At 42.9% G+C, this 14226-nt stretch overlaps 2 protein-coding genes across 3 annotated transcripts; one reads left to right on the top strand and one right to left on the bottom strand.

Moving 5' to 3' along the window:
• Positions 1-637: 637 nt before the first annotated feature.
• On the top strand, positions 638-5784 carry mrpl4 (mitochondrial ribosomal protein L4). The gene is made up of 9 exons (XM_070986410.1): positions 638-839; positions 1767-1848; positions 2180-2351; positions 2633-2684; positions 3335-3452; positions 3667-3773; positions 4054-4163; positions 4259-4332; positions 5605-5784. The coding sequence occupies exons 1-9, from the start codon at positions 792-794 to the stop codon at positions 5748-5750; spliced, it is 909 nt and encodes a 302-aa protein (XP_070842511.1). The 5' UTR covers positions 638-791; the 3' UTR covers positions 5751-5784.
• Positions 5785-5791: 7 nt separating this feature from the next.
• On the bottom strand, positions 5792-14178 carry hyls1 (HYLS1 centriolar and ciliogenesis associated). 2 transcript variants are annotated; one of them, XM_070986398.1, is made up of 12 exons: positions 14005-14178; positions 12983-13120; positions 12611-12736; positions 12380-12453; positions 11994-12217; positions 9935-9990; positions 7151-7377; positions 6952-6997; positions 6808-6862; positions 6602-6683; positions 6381-6407; positions 5792-6045 (listed from the first exon to the last, which is right to left on the bottom strand). In XM_070986398.1, the coding sequence occupies exons 2-12, from the start codon at positions 13083-13085 to the stop codon at positions 5911-5913; spliced, it is 1155 nt and encodes a 384-aa protein (XP_070842499.1). In that variant the 5' UTR covers positions 13086-13120; positions 14005-14178; the 3' UTR covers positions 5792-5910. The 2 variants fall into 2 exon arrangements, with proteins under 2 accessions (XP_070842499.1, XP_070842489.1); XM_070986388.1 differs by lacking the exons at positions 9935-9990; positions 11994-12217; positions 12380-12453; ... (1 more) ...; positions 12983-13120; positions 14005-14178 and adding an exon at positions 7861-9225.
• Positions 14179-14226: the final 48 nt, after the last annotated feature.

Here is a 14226-nt window from a genome sequence, read left to right as displayed (position 1 = left end):
TTCATTATGGATGAAACTGATTTTTGGTTTGTGAAATTCTGAAAATAGTGAGAAATTCATTCACAATTACCCAGTGCTCAGAGTGACACCTTCACAGTGATTGTTTTTTAAAGTAATAAATCAATGGAAATGAAAGACAGCAAATCTTTCAGTGAAGCTGGAGCCATGAAATGTTTTTCCATGAAAAATAAATAATTATCAGTTAAATCGCCAATTAAGTGTCTGTCAATCAACTTTTATTGATTTATTATCAACTTTTTATTGACTAATAATTTCAGCTTGTATAAATGAAACATCTAAATTTTTCCTATATTTTTTTGCAAGAATGTTTTATTTGACTAAGTTAACTAAGTAGTAACAACAGCTGTCAGATAACCTTAGAGAAGTAAAAAGTACAATATTTACCTCTTAAATATAGATGTATTTAACACTTGTACTCCAGTCAATACTGACAGTAACTCTTTAAATGTACATCTGGGCCGCGAGGATGGACTCGAAAAAAAAAAAAAAAGCAAACTTTCCCTTTAAGAAACATTTAATTTGACATCTGCTTAATTTCTTTTGAACCATCTTTCAGGTTCAACAGAGCAGGAACTTCCGCCTCTGACGTCAAGTGTGCGCCACCGTACGTTTGGATATGAAACGTCATCAACACGCGACAACATACAACGGAAAAACCACAACGACCTTTCATGCAGCAAACACGCTGCGATTCCGATTATAATGTACATTTCAAACAATTTAAGAGGGAATTAAGTGCGTGTGTTACTGTGGAAGAAAACTAAATCGCAATGTTTCGTTGTTCTCTGGTAATTTGTGGCAGAGGAGCCGCTAAAAGGGTGAGTAACGTTTAACCTGCTGCTGTATTTGCTGCCCGTAGTTCGATTAAATCCGTCACTTTCAGAATGTGAACGTGAGTTGGTCATGTTGTACTTAAAAAGCGTCTGCAAGGACAGTGGCGGTGACTCTGTAGGTGAAGCTTTGACTAATTAGCAAAACAATATATCCATCTAATAAAGATGCTGAAAATAGACCTCAAAGTCTAACTAATACATGTCTAATAATGATCAGAAAATGAAATCTGAGTTCTTTGAGTGTTTTACGGGAGGGAATAAAATTTGCAGCTTTGTTTCAATAGCTGTATATTCCTATTATACCTTAGCGCTAAACAATCTCTACAGTTTCCCAGAGCCGAAGGCAGTTTCATCAGATTCAAACAATACAAGTTATAATTACATAAAACAGAGAAAATGAGCAGATCCTGCGACAGAAGAAGCTGGAACCATTTTCACAATAAAGTGCTGAAATCATCAAATTGCCACAGATTAATTTGTTGTTTAAGCCCTAATGTCATTTATGAAGTTAAATAACAGACGTTTGCTGGCTGCGGATGAATTTTTTTTTTTATGTTATTATTATTTACATGGACAGAAACAAGCACAACATCACGCTTTGCTCTAGTAACATCTGATCGAGATATGTCATTATTTCAATAGCTCATATGTAAAACTGTATTAAATATATATGACTTGCTTGAGTATTTGAAAATAAAGCTATGTGAAGTACAGTTCTTCACACTGCAGCACAGTCAGACATAAGCTCCTTTCATATTTCTATTATTTAACCAGCAGAAATGTGCAAACTGTGGAGCCTGATTAATGCAATATTGGAGGGTTTTGCGGTGCCTGCTGAATGATGACAGTTAGTCTTTTTTTGGTGTTTTCTTCTCAAGCTGTGTAACTGACTCAAAGTTTTCTCCTCCTCAGTTTGCCTCATCCTTCTCTGGTGAGAGCGCTTTGCCTCCTAACCTGCTGCTGCCTTCAAACCTGGTGGATCCTGCCAGATTAAGTGAGTTTGTTTTAGATCAAATCACAGTTTTTAGATTAAATCTGAACTCGTCGATGTTGCTGTTGTTGCAGTTAAGATGTTATGGTCTTTGAAGTAAAAAGAAATGTTTTTGAACTTGTTTAACCTGATATTTTACACCAGTATCTTTAAATTTCACTGATTCTAACCTCCTAAACATGAAATATGTTGTTCCCAAAGTCAGACTCATCAAAGACTTGACTCTTTCACACACCAGTAGAATGGTTTCTCTCTGCTCACGTCTCATTTTAATAGTCCTGACTGTCTCTGTCTATCGTATGAAAGATGCTCATCACTGACTCCTCTCCTGCAGAGCGACCTCCTCCTCCTCCAGGCTGCTCCCTGCCTGTTCTGAGGAAGTGTGACGTTGTCGTTCCCGCTCATCTGAGTCCCGTCCAGATGTGGGTGGACACTCTGGAGAGGCAGGACAGCGAGCCATTGGGTTTGGCTCATCTCCACCCAGATGTCTTCGCGGTGCCTCCGAGGTAATGTGGAGTTCACATCTTCAAAGCTTTGATGTCAGTGTTTTCATCTTTTGTCAGGAGAGTTTTGTCAGATTCTGTCCCAAACATCAGTCACTGTTAGCTGTTATCAAGTTGAGGTTTAGGCACCAAATTCTCGAGCATCTTGTTTAAATTAAAAAGATAACTGTGTACAAACTCTATACAATCTATGCTATTGAAACAGTGTAGAAGACTTGATGCGTGGAAGTGGAAACTATGGATGATTCCTGTGTTAACCAGTCGTGCGTTTTCTCTCCTCTCAGGCTCGATATTCTCCATGATGTTGAAGTATGGCAGAGAAATTTTAAAAGAATTGTAAGTTACTCATTTTGAAATGTTTGGCATCAGACGGCTTCATGCGGTGATTCATGTTTTGTTGTGGGATGAATTCAGGACATGTTCAGGCTTGAAGTTCCATTAGATAAACAAACCATAAGAAGGAATTTTTTTAAAGAGACAGATACATAAACCCTACAACACCTGTCGTTTCAGTGACCATCAAACTGACTGATCAAAAACAGCTTAGTTGCATTAACATTTGCTGCAGCTGAGCTTGGTCTATGCAGGAACCTCAACCAGGTTTTCAGAAATGTCTGACTGCATTTTATATCAGTCAGTAAGAGCTGTGCAGTACAGCTGCAGCAGGGCCTCCCTGTGTGAGGTTTGCATGTTTCCCCATGCTAGCATGACTTTCCTCCGGGGTCTCTGGTCTCCCTCGCCTTCAAAAACTTGCATCTCCTGTCAGGACCCTTGACCCAGTCGCTGGCTTTCAGGTGGAGTTGGCCCTCTGCTCCTCAGGCATTGGTTAAAATGCAGAGAACAATTTTCACCACGGGGCACCGAGTTTGACAATAAAGAATCTTCACTGATGAACAGTGAGAATCATGGCTGAAGAGCATAGAAACTCAAGCTTGACCATTAAAAAGCTGATGTTCACTGAACTGACTGTTGGTTTGATCTTGCAGAGCCATGCCAGCACAAAGGTCAGGTCAGAGGTCAGAGGTGGAGGCAAGAAACCGTGGAAACAGAAAGGAAGTGGAAGAGCGCGTCATGGAAGCATCAGGTCACCGTTATGGAGAGGAGGTGACTGCTTTTAGTCTGTGAAATGCTCCGTTCCTTATGTGCTTTTAATGTTTCGGGTAGATGTAGATGAATCGTCTGGTCAGACTTTAACTGGAAGTGACAAACGCCGGATCTCTGGTGTAAATCCTTTTCCTTCACCTAAGTAGAATCATCACTTGAGAGATTCACAGGTTGGGAATGAGATGAAGTCTGACGGCCGGTGTCTTTCCCTCAGGTGGGGTGTCTCACGGACCCAGAGGGCCGACCAGTTACTACTACATGTTACCCATGAAGGTTCGAGTGCTGGGACTCAAAGTGGCTCTGAGCTCCAAGATGGCTCAGGTAACTGAAGGCAAATCCTTTTAAATTGCACTTAAATCAGTTTTGTGACACGTGTGTCCGTTAAATCTTCCTGTGCTTAAAATAGAATTAACATGTTTCCAGTGGTTTGAGTTTATTTATTGGACAAACCAAAAACATGTTTAGCAAAAAGTGGTACTTTGTCCCAATCTTCATAGCCTGATTTTAAAAATGGTATACTTAAATGTCATAGCCAAAATAACTGCTGATGAATATTCCTAATTGTTTTAAACTTTGATCCGACTGTTGTATATTCTCCCAGGACTACCTTCACGTTGTGGACTCTCTGAACATCCCCACACCTGACTCTCAGTACCTGCTGGACCTGCTCAGACACAGACACTGGGGAGAGTCGGTGCTGATAGTCGATGTGTGAGTACCGTCAGCTAGTCTCATCTTGTGGAGCTTAAATAAAAACTTTATTTCCTCTGTGGTTCGCTCAGTGCTGATGTTCCTCTTGTTTTCAGAGGTGAAGAGATTCCTGAAAACATCCTTCAGGCGACAGCAAATTTGAAGACAGTGAATGTTATTCCAGCCATTGGTAAGTTGGCACTAAAAGGCGACATGAAGCACGAGCTTTTTCTGAAGACGATTTGTTTTTACATCATTATTTACAACTTCAGTTAGTTTGCAGCTACATCAACGCGTCAGGATGCCTGTAAAAAGTATTTCACTAGCAGAGCATTTCACAGGTGTTCTTCTAAGTGCTTTCAAAGGCAACTGGACTTGCTCGTGGCTCTAGAAGACGTTTTGTCTCTCATCCAAAAGGCTTCTTCAGTCCTGACCTTTGGGGAGTCCCAGGCCTTCGTCCTCTTGCAGGATCATAGCTCTGCCCAGCATCATGCGAGTCATTTGGGCAACGTGAGTCCTGGAGTGATTGGCTGTTCAGAGATCTCAGGACTGCGTTGTAAGTGGCTGATAAGTGGTGTCTTAGACCACCTCTGTTCAGCGATGGTCTTTCCAGTTTGACATGGACGGCTTCTTTCACTCCTCTTTCAAACCATCGGTCGTCCCTGGCCAAAATATGTACATTATTGTCCTCAAATGAATGTCCCCTGTCCTTGAGATGTAGGTGGACTGCTGAGTCTTCACCTGAGGTGTTGGCTCTCCTGTGTTGTGCCATGCGCTTATGGAGCGGTTGCTTTGGTGTTACTGGGCTTGAACCGAAGCCCAGTAACACCCTGAGGCCGAAGCCTGTCCACCAATGTAGAGCAATGTATGCAGCGCAATGCAGTGAGGAATGCACAGACTTGTACATTTTAGGAAACAAAGCAACCGCTCCATAAGCACATGGCACAACACAGGAGAGCCAACACCTCAGGTGAAGACTCAGCAGTCCACCTACATCTCAAGGACAAGGGACATTCATTTGAGGACAATAATGTACGTATTTTGGCCAGGGATGACCGATGGTTTGAAAGAGGAGTGAAAGAAGCCGTCCATGTCAAACTGGAAAGACCATCGCTGAGCAGAGGTGGTCTAAGGCACCACTTATCAGCCACTTACAATGCAGTCCTGAGATCTCTCCCAAGGTAGCTGTACAGCCAATCACATCAGGACTCACGTGACCCGAACGCATCACATGATGCTGGGCAAAGCTATGATCCTGCAAGAGGACAAAGGCCTTGGACTCCCCACCAGTCAGGACTGAAGAAGCCTTTTGGATGAGAGGCGAAACATCTTCTGGAGGCACCAAGAAGAACACATGACCTGGATGAACAAGAAACGTCAGACATATTTTACAGGTGGTGGAAAACGTGCTTTCTTTGTTACCTGCAATAGAGGTGAGCAGAATCTGTCTTTTCTCTGTCAGGTCTGAATGTCCACAGCATGCTGAAACATGAATCCATCATCCTCACACTGGAAACCATCAAGTTTCTGGAAGACAAGCTGCTTTGGCACGACCAGCGCTACACGCCCCTGTACCCGTTCAGACTGCCCTACTCTGACTTCCCATAGAAGACATGAACTCACCTGTAATATATTCAGTGACGCCAATGTTCTCTTTATGTGTTTATTATGTTTAACAAAAAATCCATCAATAAATAATGCCAGTGATTAAAAAAACAATGCAAAGTTTTATTAAAAGTATCTAAAAGGCATGCGGATCGCAGAAGGCCTAAAATCGATAGCTGCATTTGTATGGAACGAGACTGTTGGCCAAATCGTTCCTGATCTCCCAGCGAAGGGCCGAGCGCTTCTTCTCTGTTGGCACGATGTAGGTGTTTGGCACGTAAACCCTCCGAGGTTTAGGCTGCAACACAACAAAATCACTTAATCTACATTGACGCTAACATGGATCCAGTTTGAAAACAGTGTCTGAAGCTCTTAGTCCACATAAATGATTTTTCAGGTCCTCTCAGACTGCAGAATTGAGACTATTGATGAAATTAGAGCATAGCATTAGTGGTATCAAATGGTAGAAATACCATAGTTTTAGCTGCACAGCTTCAATGCTAAGCAGTCACACTGTGTGGAACAGGAAGTAAGTTCATCGCAGAGAGAATGTGACCGTGGGTTTTTGCTTTAAACACGACACTGATTATCGCCTGGTGCCGCTTTATAGAGAATATTTGGGGAAGCACTTACTGGAGGAGGCTGGTACGCGAGTCGTTCCTGAAAACAAAAGCAAAACTTGTTGAAGCAAACCAGAGGTGCAACATGTTGTCAACACATTCAACGACTGAACGCTATCGAGAATGATGTGACGTGTAACTGCAGCCGACACGTAGGAGGAGCTTCAAAGTAAATATTTGAACACTTCATATACGCTAAAGGGCTTTTTTTCTATTGAAGACATGCTTTCATACCTTTATCTCCAGGCGGAGACCTCTCCTGTCCGTCTCTCCTGGGAGTTTGTACATGTCCCAGAGCTGCTTATACTGGAAATACCTGCAGGGACCATGAGTCAACTATCAGACCAATGTAGCTGTAATTGGAATAGGATTGACGGTCTTGTGGTTCTGTTTTCTTTAATGACTCTTTACTTGGATTACCTCTCAGGTTTTTAACTTACTTGGCCACTGGGTCTGTCTTCTTCATGGTTTGCTGACTCAGTACTGGTCGGATGACTGAAACATAAAAATGTCTGATAAATTATCAAACGGTTTTGTGTTATAACAATAATTTGAGTTGGTACAGTAGATTGGTGTTGACTTACAGGACTTGGGTTTGGGCCTGATGTCGGCGTCCCTTTGAGCTCGAGTCTGTCCAAAGTGAAATGACAGTAAAGTGATTGTTAGTGACAATAAAGACGTTTAATCAGCTCTGACCACAGATTAGCTACACGTCTACGTTCTATGTAATGTAACACAAACAGTGGAGGGGACCTCCCCATTGTGTTTGACTACATTACCCACCAGGCCTCTTATGTAGGATTCAAAGGCGCTCATAGAGATTCCCTCGCTCTCAGAGCTCTGGCTGTCGCTCTGGCTGTCGCCCTGGCTGTCGCCCTGGCTGTCGTCCTGGCTGTCGCCCTGGCTGTCGCTATGGCTGACTTCGTCTTCGTTCTCCGTCTCAAAGTCGCGTTGAGGCGACGTGGATAAACGAAGCTCCGCCAGTCGTTCCTCCAGACAGCTTGCTGCTTCTGCATGCAAACAAACAGCATCCATTACATTCAGAGACACCGTCAGGATTCCACTGGGTTTGATTTTCAGGCAAAGCATCACAATGACCAGAGAACAAATGTGATTAGTGGTGGGAGGATGTGCTGCTCCTGTGTCTGCGATCACTGAAAGGAATCTATTTTCAAGGCTAATACTGACGGCAAATTAGCTTGATTGTTAATTACTGTCCTGATTTTGGTCTGGATTATTGATCTTGGACTTAGAAGGCAGTCCCTTGTCAAAACCTCTTCAGTTAACTCAATTATCAATCAAAATCTTCAGATTGACCTCTGACATACTGCTAACTCAACCTTTTCATAAACAGCCATTATATCTACTGTATCAGCAGTGACTTCCTGTCAGCAAGTATTTTTTTGGACAAGTAAATTTTGAGTAATAGCATTTTAACAAGCTGATGTCCCAATACTGACACTGTTAGCAGACAGAGACAGGAAGCCATTTACCCTTCATCTGTCTGAGGTTTCCCTCCCACTCCTCACACATCTCCTCATACGTCATCTGGCTGAAATCCACTTTGGAGTCGATAAACTTGATGTCTTTGTTGCTTGAAGACACGTCTGGATCCTCCGACTGGACTTTGTCCTCTTTCTCCACATCATTGTCTTCTTGAAGGTCCTGCACTTCCTCTTCTTCTTCCAGCCGTTCAGATTGTTGCCCCTCTTCAACATCAACACTTTGCTTCTCATCCAAAACGAATTTGTCTTTCACTTCCACAGCTACACGGTGTTCCTCTGCTGCTCCATTTCTCACTTTGTTTTCGGCGGCTTCTTCAGATTTCTCCTCACCTGCTCGGTCTGGATCTTCTTCTGGTGTCCTGTCTGTGTCGTCCACCCCTGCTTGCAGGCCATCATCTCCACAAAATGCCACATTAGCTTCAGGCTCAGTGTCTGCTAACGCACTGACGGGACGAGGCTCGCTGTAGTCTGGCTCTGCGGGTTCGATGTCAAACCCGCCAAAGCTGCAAAGAGAACGACTGTCCTCTTCGTCGTCTCTGGTCTCAGACAGGTCTCCCCGACTGTCCTGGTCAAACTCTGTTATGGTGTGGTCATCTCTGTAGTCTCCTCCTTCCTGCTCCTCTGGTCTGTAGGTGCCGTAACCGGAGGTCATCAGACTTGGAGCTGGACTATCACAACTGCTGCTACAGCTTTCATCATCATCATCATCATCACCATCCTCCTCCTCCTCCTCCTCCTCATCATCATTGCTTCCACTTTGGAAACTGCCCTCACTCGTGTTGCTCTGGTTGTTCAGTTCAGGCTTTTCCTCCTCTGAATCCTCCTGGAGCGAACCCTCGGCTTCATCAACATGTTTGGAGTCTTCCTTTTGCACCACTCGCTCAATTTCCACCACCTCCTCCTCCTCTTCCTCCTCCTGACTATCACAACTGCTGCTACAGCTTTCGTCATCATCATCCTCCTCCTCGTTATTGCTTCCACTTTGGAAACTCCCCTCACTCAGGTTGCCCTGGTTGTTCAGTTCAGGCTTTTCCTCCTCTAAAGCCTCCTGGAGTGAGCCCTTAGCTTCATCAATGGTTTTGGAGTCTTCCTCCTGGACCACTCGCTCAATCTCCACCACCTCCTCCTCTTCCTCCTCCTCCCGACGCTCTCCATCAGACCAAAAAGAGGAGTTCAGAGACTTCTTGTCATCGTCGCTCTCATCGTCCCACTGACTGTCGTACATTTTGGACATGGTGGCGGCTTGCAGGTGAGTGCAGTGTGTGATCTGTGGACACAGAGGGCTTAAGGAACAAGCTAAGAGGATTAAGCTGGTAGTCGGGAGCTTTAGCCGTTCTGCTGGCCCTCTTCTCGAAGCCCAAACAGCTCCAGCTGCTGGTGACCAGAGGGATTACATCTGTGCTCCTTTGTGTTGAATCCTTCTATTTGATCCCATTCTATTTGATCCCACAGCTGGTTTCCACTTTAGAGATGCGTGACAGGGGCACGACACAGAGATGCAGTAGCTACATGCTATCATAATTTGTATGCATTTTCATTCTGTTTATGGTTTTATTTCATGTTTTTATGCTGCAAAAATAATTTCTGAAGAACAATTGAAGAATAACTGTACATGAACTTGTTGTGGAAATCGGTACTTTGTGATTCATTTGAAAATGCATAAACATCTTTTATATTTTCAGCAAAAGACAAACCTTCACGTGTGACTTGAAACATTATTTTTGGGTATTTGAAATGGTGGATCTCTGGTCAGTATCATCTTTTAAATCACTCAGGGACCTTATCCTGATTTTGTTTTTTTACTTTTTACTGTATTTCTTTTTGTTCATATTGCTGGAATTGGTTTTACTGCAGGTACAGTGAACGTTTTATGTTACCTCAAATTTTACATTTGACTTTATAATTTCTTTATGTTGATCTGCTGCCTTGTGTGAAGCACTGTGTAACCTGGAGTTTGTAATGTGATGTGTGAATGAAGATTATTAATATCATTGCTGTTGTTATTATAGAACACAAACACTTCAAACAGGTGGTCAGAAGATTACAGTTAAGTGTATTTCACCTGAGTCTTCACTGTAGACTGATTCATCACAGATAAGAGACTGTCCTTTATGTTTCCTGTAGGTGGAAAAAAACACAACAGTGTTATGTCTCTTCTGGCTCTCAACGAAGGCGGGCGCTTTTTTCTCTCGCTCCCACCCTGCCCTTATCTGCCCTGCTGCTGCTCTTTGTCTTGTGCTGTCTCTGTCTGATCTATCAGAGCCTCTCTCTGCATTTCTCTCCAAAACCTAAAATCATGTATTCAATCAGCTGGTCTCTCAACGCAATCGACCAAATTTTCTCGACAGAGAGACTGGGTCAAGGAGAGCCCGTCTGCCCTAATGGAACGTTTGCGGCCGGATACATGATGGACCCCTGGGAGAAGTGGAGGATCGTGTGCCTGTCGATCCTTTCCGTTGAGGATGTTGAAGACGTCTACATAATTGGAATTATGATAACAGGCTTTCTGCTGTTTGGAGTTAGCAGCTTCCTGATCTATCGCAAAGTTCAGAAGATGTCAGCGGCACTTATGGTAATCGAGAAGCTGACCATCATGACTGAGGCCGTCAACACTCAGACTCAAGCAATATGTGAGCTCGGTCGCAAGCTGGATGCGATTCTTGATCAAAATCGCAGGCTGGATGCGATTGCTGAACTCCTTCGCAGGGATCCACCCTGCCAACTTGGAGAAGTTGTCAGCTCGGCTCAGATGAAATTGACCACCGAATTTGGATATATTTGAATTACAGCCACTGGGAGAATCAGAGAGACTCAAGGCAGATGAAAATTGCAGTGTTGGACTAACCCAAACAATTGTTATCCTCATTGGCTCCCCGGTTCCCAAGGTCGGTGTCTCTCCACTCTCCTGGATGTTATGCAGACAAGATGCTCTGGCCCTATCCCCCCCCTACTCCTGTGAACTTTGTTACTGGATCAGAACTCTCCAAGGTCGTCTCCACGGCTACGGCTGTGTCTTCGTCATCAGTTATCAGACGGCAGAGACAATGGGTTGGGAATGAGTGGAGATGAAGTACACGGCCTTACACATACGCACACACGAAGACGCACGCACACCCCCTCCAACTCAACGCCTTCGTGGCTCCCACCCCCCTCCCTGCCTTTGTCGCAGTGTAGCATGGAGGGTTGTTGCGAGGCACCCAAATGTGTCTGTGCTGCGACACCTCCCCTCCTCACCCCCCCCCCCCCCCCCCACACACACACACATGTGCAAGTCTTCGAGTTTTATTGTAATGTCTTATTATGTTGCTTGTGTGCCGAGGTGTTTTTTTTCCTAATCCCACACTGTGCCCCCCCACAGGAGCCTAGTTTGGGAGTTGCTTTTTTTTCCTCTTCCTCCCTCTTGTTCTCCTTTTTTCTAATCTAAGTAAACGGGGCGCTGCTCATGAGAGATTTTTTGCGACCCACAGTTCTCCGCTCCTGTCCTCCCCATGTTATGTATCACTGTCTTTTTTATGTTTCTTGGACGGGATGTAACTGAAAGTCAATTTCCCCTCCGGGGGACCAATAAAGGCATTCTGATTCTGATTGTTACATTTCCAAGTAAGTAAGTCTGTGTCTATGTTGTGTTTCTGTTAATCACTGCTGAAATGATTAATCAATTATTCTATCTGATCAACAGAAAATTTACCACAATTCTGGTCAATTAGTAATTGTTCTTCATCAAACAGACCCACACAACTGATTTTTAATACTACAGTACTTCACTACTTCACTGCTGGTCAGACAGAAGACAGTTAAGACCATTAGTTTGGGTTCTAGGTGTCTGTCATCATTATTGACATTTGATAGATTATTAATATCATATTATCAATACTAAAAGTGATAATTAGTTGCAGCCCATTTGTACAACAGAAGTGTGGACAATTAAAAAAGGGAGCCACAGACTAATAACTGATTAAATGTGTTAATGCATCCTTTGTGTGTGTGTGTGTGTGTGTGTGTGTGTGTGTGTGTGTGTGTGTGTCTCTCTCTCTCTCAAATTTAACTTGAAACAAATGAATGAAAAAACAGCTGAATGAACAGTGAGTGTGTCTGTGGATGTAAGTCTTAATTCAAATGACCTCAGGACTTTTCTCTTGATGAAGCGTCTCCCCTGGCTGTCAGGAGTGGATGTGTAGCTGTCAGTGAGCAGCGGGTGGAGAGTGTCGTCAGGATCCTGCTCCACCTGCAGCCTGCTAGGAGCACCTGGAGGCAGATGGACCTTTGTAGCCAACGAGTGTTGAGCGTACGAGTCACAGCGTCCCCGCTGCTGTCGAGAGTCTCCGTTCTGACAGGTGGTGAACACCTGAGTTAAACCATACACATAAATCATCTGCAAAGTGTTTCAGTCTGATTATCATGCTTTTAGCTACTTTTTCACAGTTCAGTATGATCATGGAGTACTCAGATCGTACAAAATCCAAACACACATCTGCTTGTGTACAGTCTCGGTGTGGTTAACACATACCTGTCTGTCAGGGTCCGCTTGTCCCGCATGTAAGAAAAACCCTTCTGCAGAGTCATCAAAGTAGCACTGACCAACTGTGAGGAAAAACACAGAATTCGCCTGTTAACATACAACAACTTTTGATGGAAAACCTTAAAATGTTACACTTGACTGCTGACATGCTTTGTACTTTTAGAGAATCGTATTAAAACAGTTCCTCTTATAATCCCACAGTGCAACACATGCTCTGACCTTTCTCTTTGGTGTAGGCAGGAGGAGGACTTGGATGAGATGTGGCTGTCTGAGATCTGGTGCAGTATGTCTGAGTGGGCGAGGCGAAGCTTTTCCATTCTCCACGTCGAATCAGTTCATCAAGATCTGACATTTAACAAACAGTGGCTGTAATCCTTTAAAATGATTTTAAACATGGAGTGATTTCCATGTCCTCCATCTTTCTTGAGATGTAATCATCTTAGAGTTAAAAAAGTATTAATTACCAATATTATTTTTTTAACATTAGTGCAAAATATAAACACTTAGGGTCCCAAGCAACAGATAAAGCTGAAAAACAATATGGTAATCAGAGAGGGAGAGAGAGAGAGGATGGATGTTTCAGAGTCTAACCTTGCTTGAATTTATGCAGCCTGTGTTTTGGTATATTTTTATAGCCCAGGTCCACCAGTTGTTCCTGAAGTTCCTCTTCTGAGAAATCCAGGTTGTCCATCATATTTTCAGCTTGAAGTCAAGGAGGCAGTATAAATCCTGAAGGGGCAACAGGTATGAGGAAGAATAAGAGAGACTTTTAATAGTTTCTTGAGGTCAGGCGAGTTGTACAGAACTTAGGTGATTTGATGGGTCTTTCTGAGTTTAAACTTTACAGATGTAATTTTGGCATTTTTTTATTTTATATCTTTAATATCTTGATACCACGTTGGAAATAAGTCTTCTCACCTTAGCCTGTTTGGATTCAGTGAGTTAATTGATTAATAAAATTAATATCTAAAAAGATATATAGCAGTAAGAGTCAACCCTAATAGATACAATATAAACAACACCTTTCAGTATGAAATAATTTTATGTTTGACCGCATCCTTTTTTCATATTATCTGGTAGTGTAAATCAGCGATTAGCAGTAGACATGTTTGTTTCAAAGCAAACTCCATTCACAAAAGTGACAATTTAGTGGCCGTCAAACACAAAACCTGTAACTTGTTGAATATTTACCATGTTTACCGTCTCTAAATATGACATATACATACAATTTGTTTAAAAGCTGAAAGATGCCTTAAGATAATTGTACCGAGTGATACATGTTAGTAGCACTTGTTGATTTAAATGTATAGCGCGTTGAGTTAAAAAACTAGTAATGTTAACACCTTTTCAGGGGCTATTTCAACAAAATAAAATTAGCTAGCTTGACCTCTTGCACAAGCCGATTTTACGAGTGGACTACTCAGATTTTAAGTAGCCCAATTTTTTAAAAGACTGATGTTATTAAGGAAGCCAATTCTACATTTTTGAAGTGTTCGGCATATCGTTTATGCAGACATAAACGGAGGCGAGCTAAGCTAATGTTACAGCAGTCAAACAAGCAGTAAACGTATGAACAACATTAGGTGGTAACATTTAACGGGTTCGTTTCTCACCTGCCCGACTGCCAGTTCGCTGTTATACTCTATCCATTACGGTAAAATTACCGGTCCAGGTTATTAGTACAAGTTTGTTTTATTGTTTACACCCTCGCAAACACAGCACCAAGACAACAGCCGTTAACAAGCTTTGAAAACGACGCCTTGTTTCGGCTTCAATCAACTTCCGGTTCTTTTCTTCTTCGGTTAGCAATTTAATATTGTAGCGCCACCATTCGA

The sequence above is a fragment of the Chaetodon trifascialis genome, chromosome 2 (assembly GCF_039877785.1).
Source record: "Chaetodon trifascialis isolate fChaTrf1 chromosome 2, fChaTrf1.hap1, whole genome shotgun sequence".
Taxonomy (NCBI): domain Eukaryota; kingdom Metazoa; phylum Chordata; class Actinopteri; order Chaetodontiformes; family Chaetodontidae; genus Chaetodon; species Chaetodon trifascialis.
Note: the sequence above shows the minus strand (reverse complement) of the source record. Positions and strands in the feature narration are given on the sequence as shown.

Coding starts and splice junctions, on each gene's coding strand:
- hyls1 (XM_070986388.1), bottom strand. CDS start 9,106: ATGTCCAAAATGTACGACAGTCAGTGGGACGATGAGAGCGACGATGAC. Junction 7,378..7,860: donor AAACCTCAGACAGATGAAGG/GTAAATGGCTTC, acceptor GTTTGCATGCAG/AAGCAGCAAGCTGTCTGGAG. Junction 6,998..7,150: donor AATCCTACATAAGAGGCCTG/GTGGGTAATGTA, acceptor CACTTTGGACAG/ACTCGAGCTCAAAGGGACGC.
- mrpl4 (XM_070986410.1), top strand. CDS start 792: ATGTTTCGTTGTTCTCTGGTAATTTGTGGCAGAGGAGCCGCTAAAAGG. Junction 2,352..2,632: donor GTCTTCGCGGTGCCTCCGAG/GTAATGTGGAGT, acceptor CTCTCCTCTCAG/GCTCGATATTCTCCATGATG. Junction 4,164..4,258: donor TCGGTGCTGATAGTCGATGT/GTGAGTACCGTC, acceptor TCTTGTTTTCAG/AGGTGAAGAGATTCCTGAAA.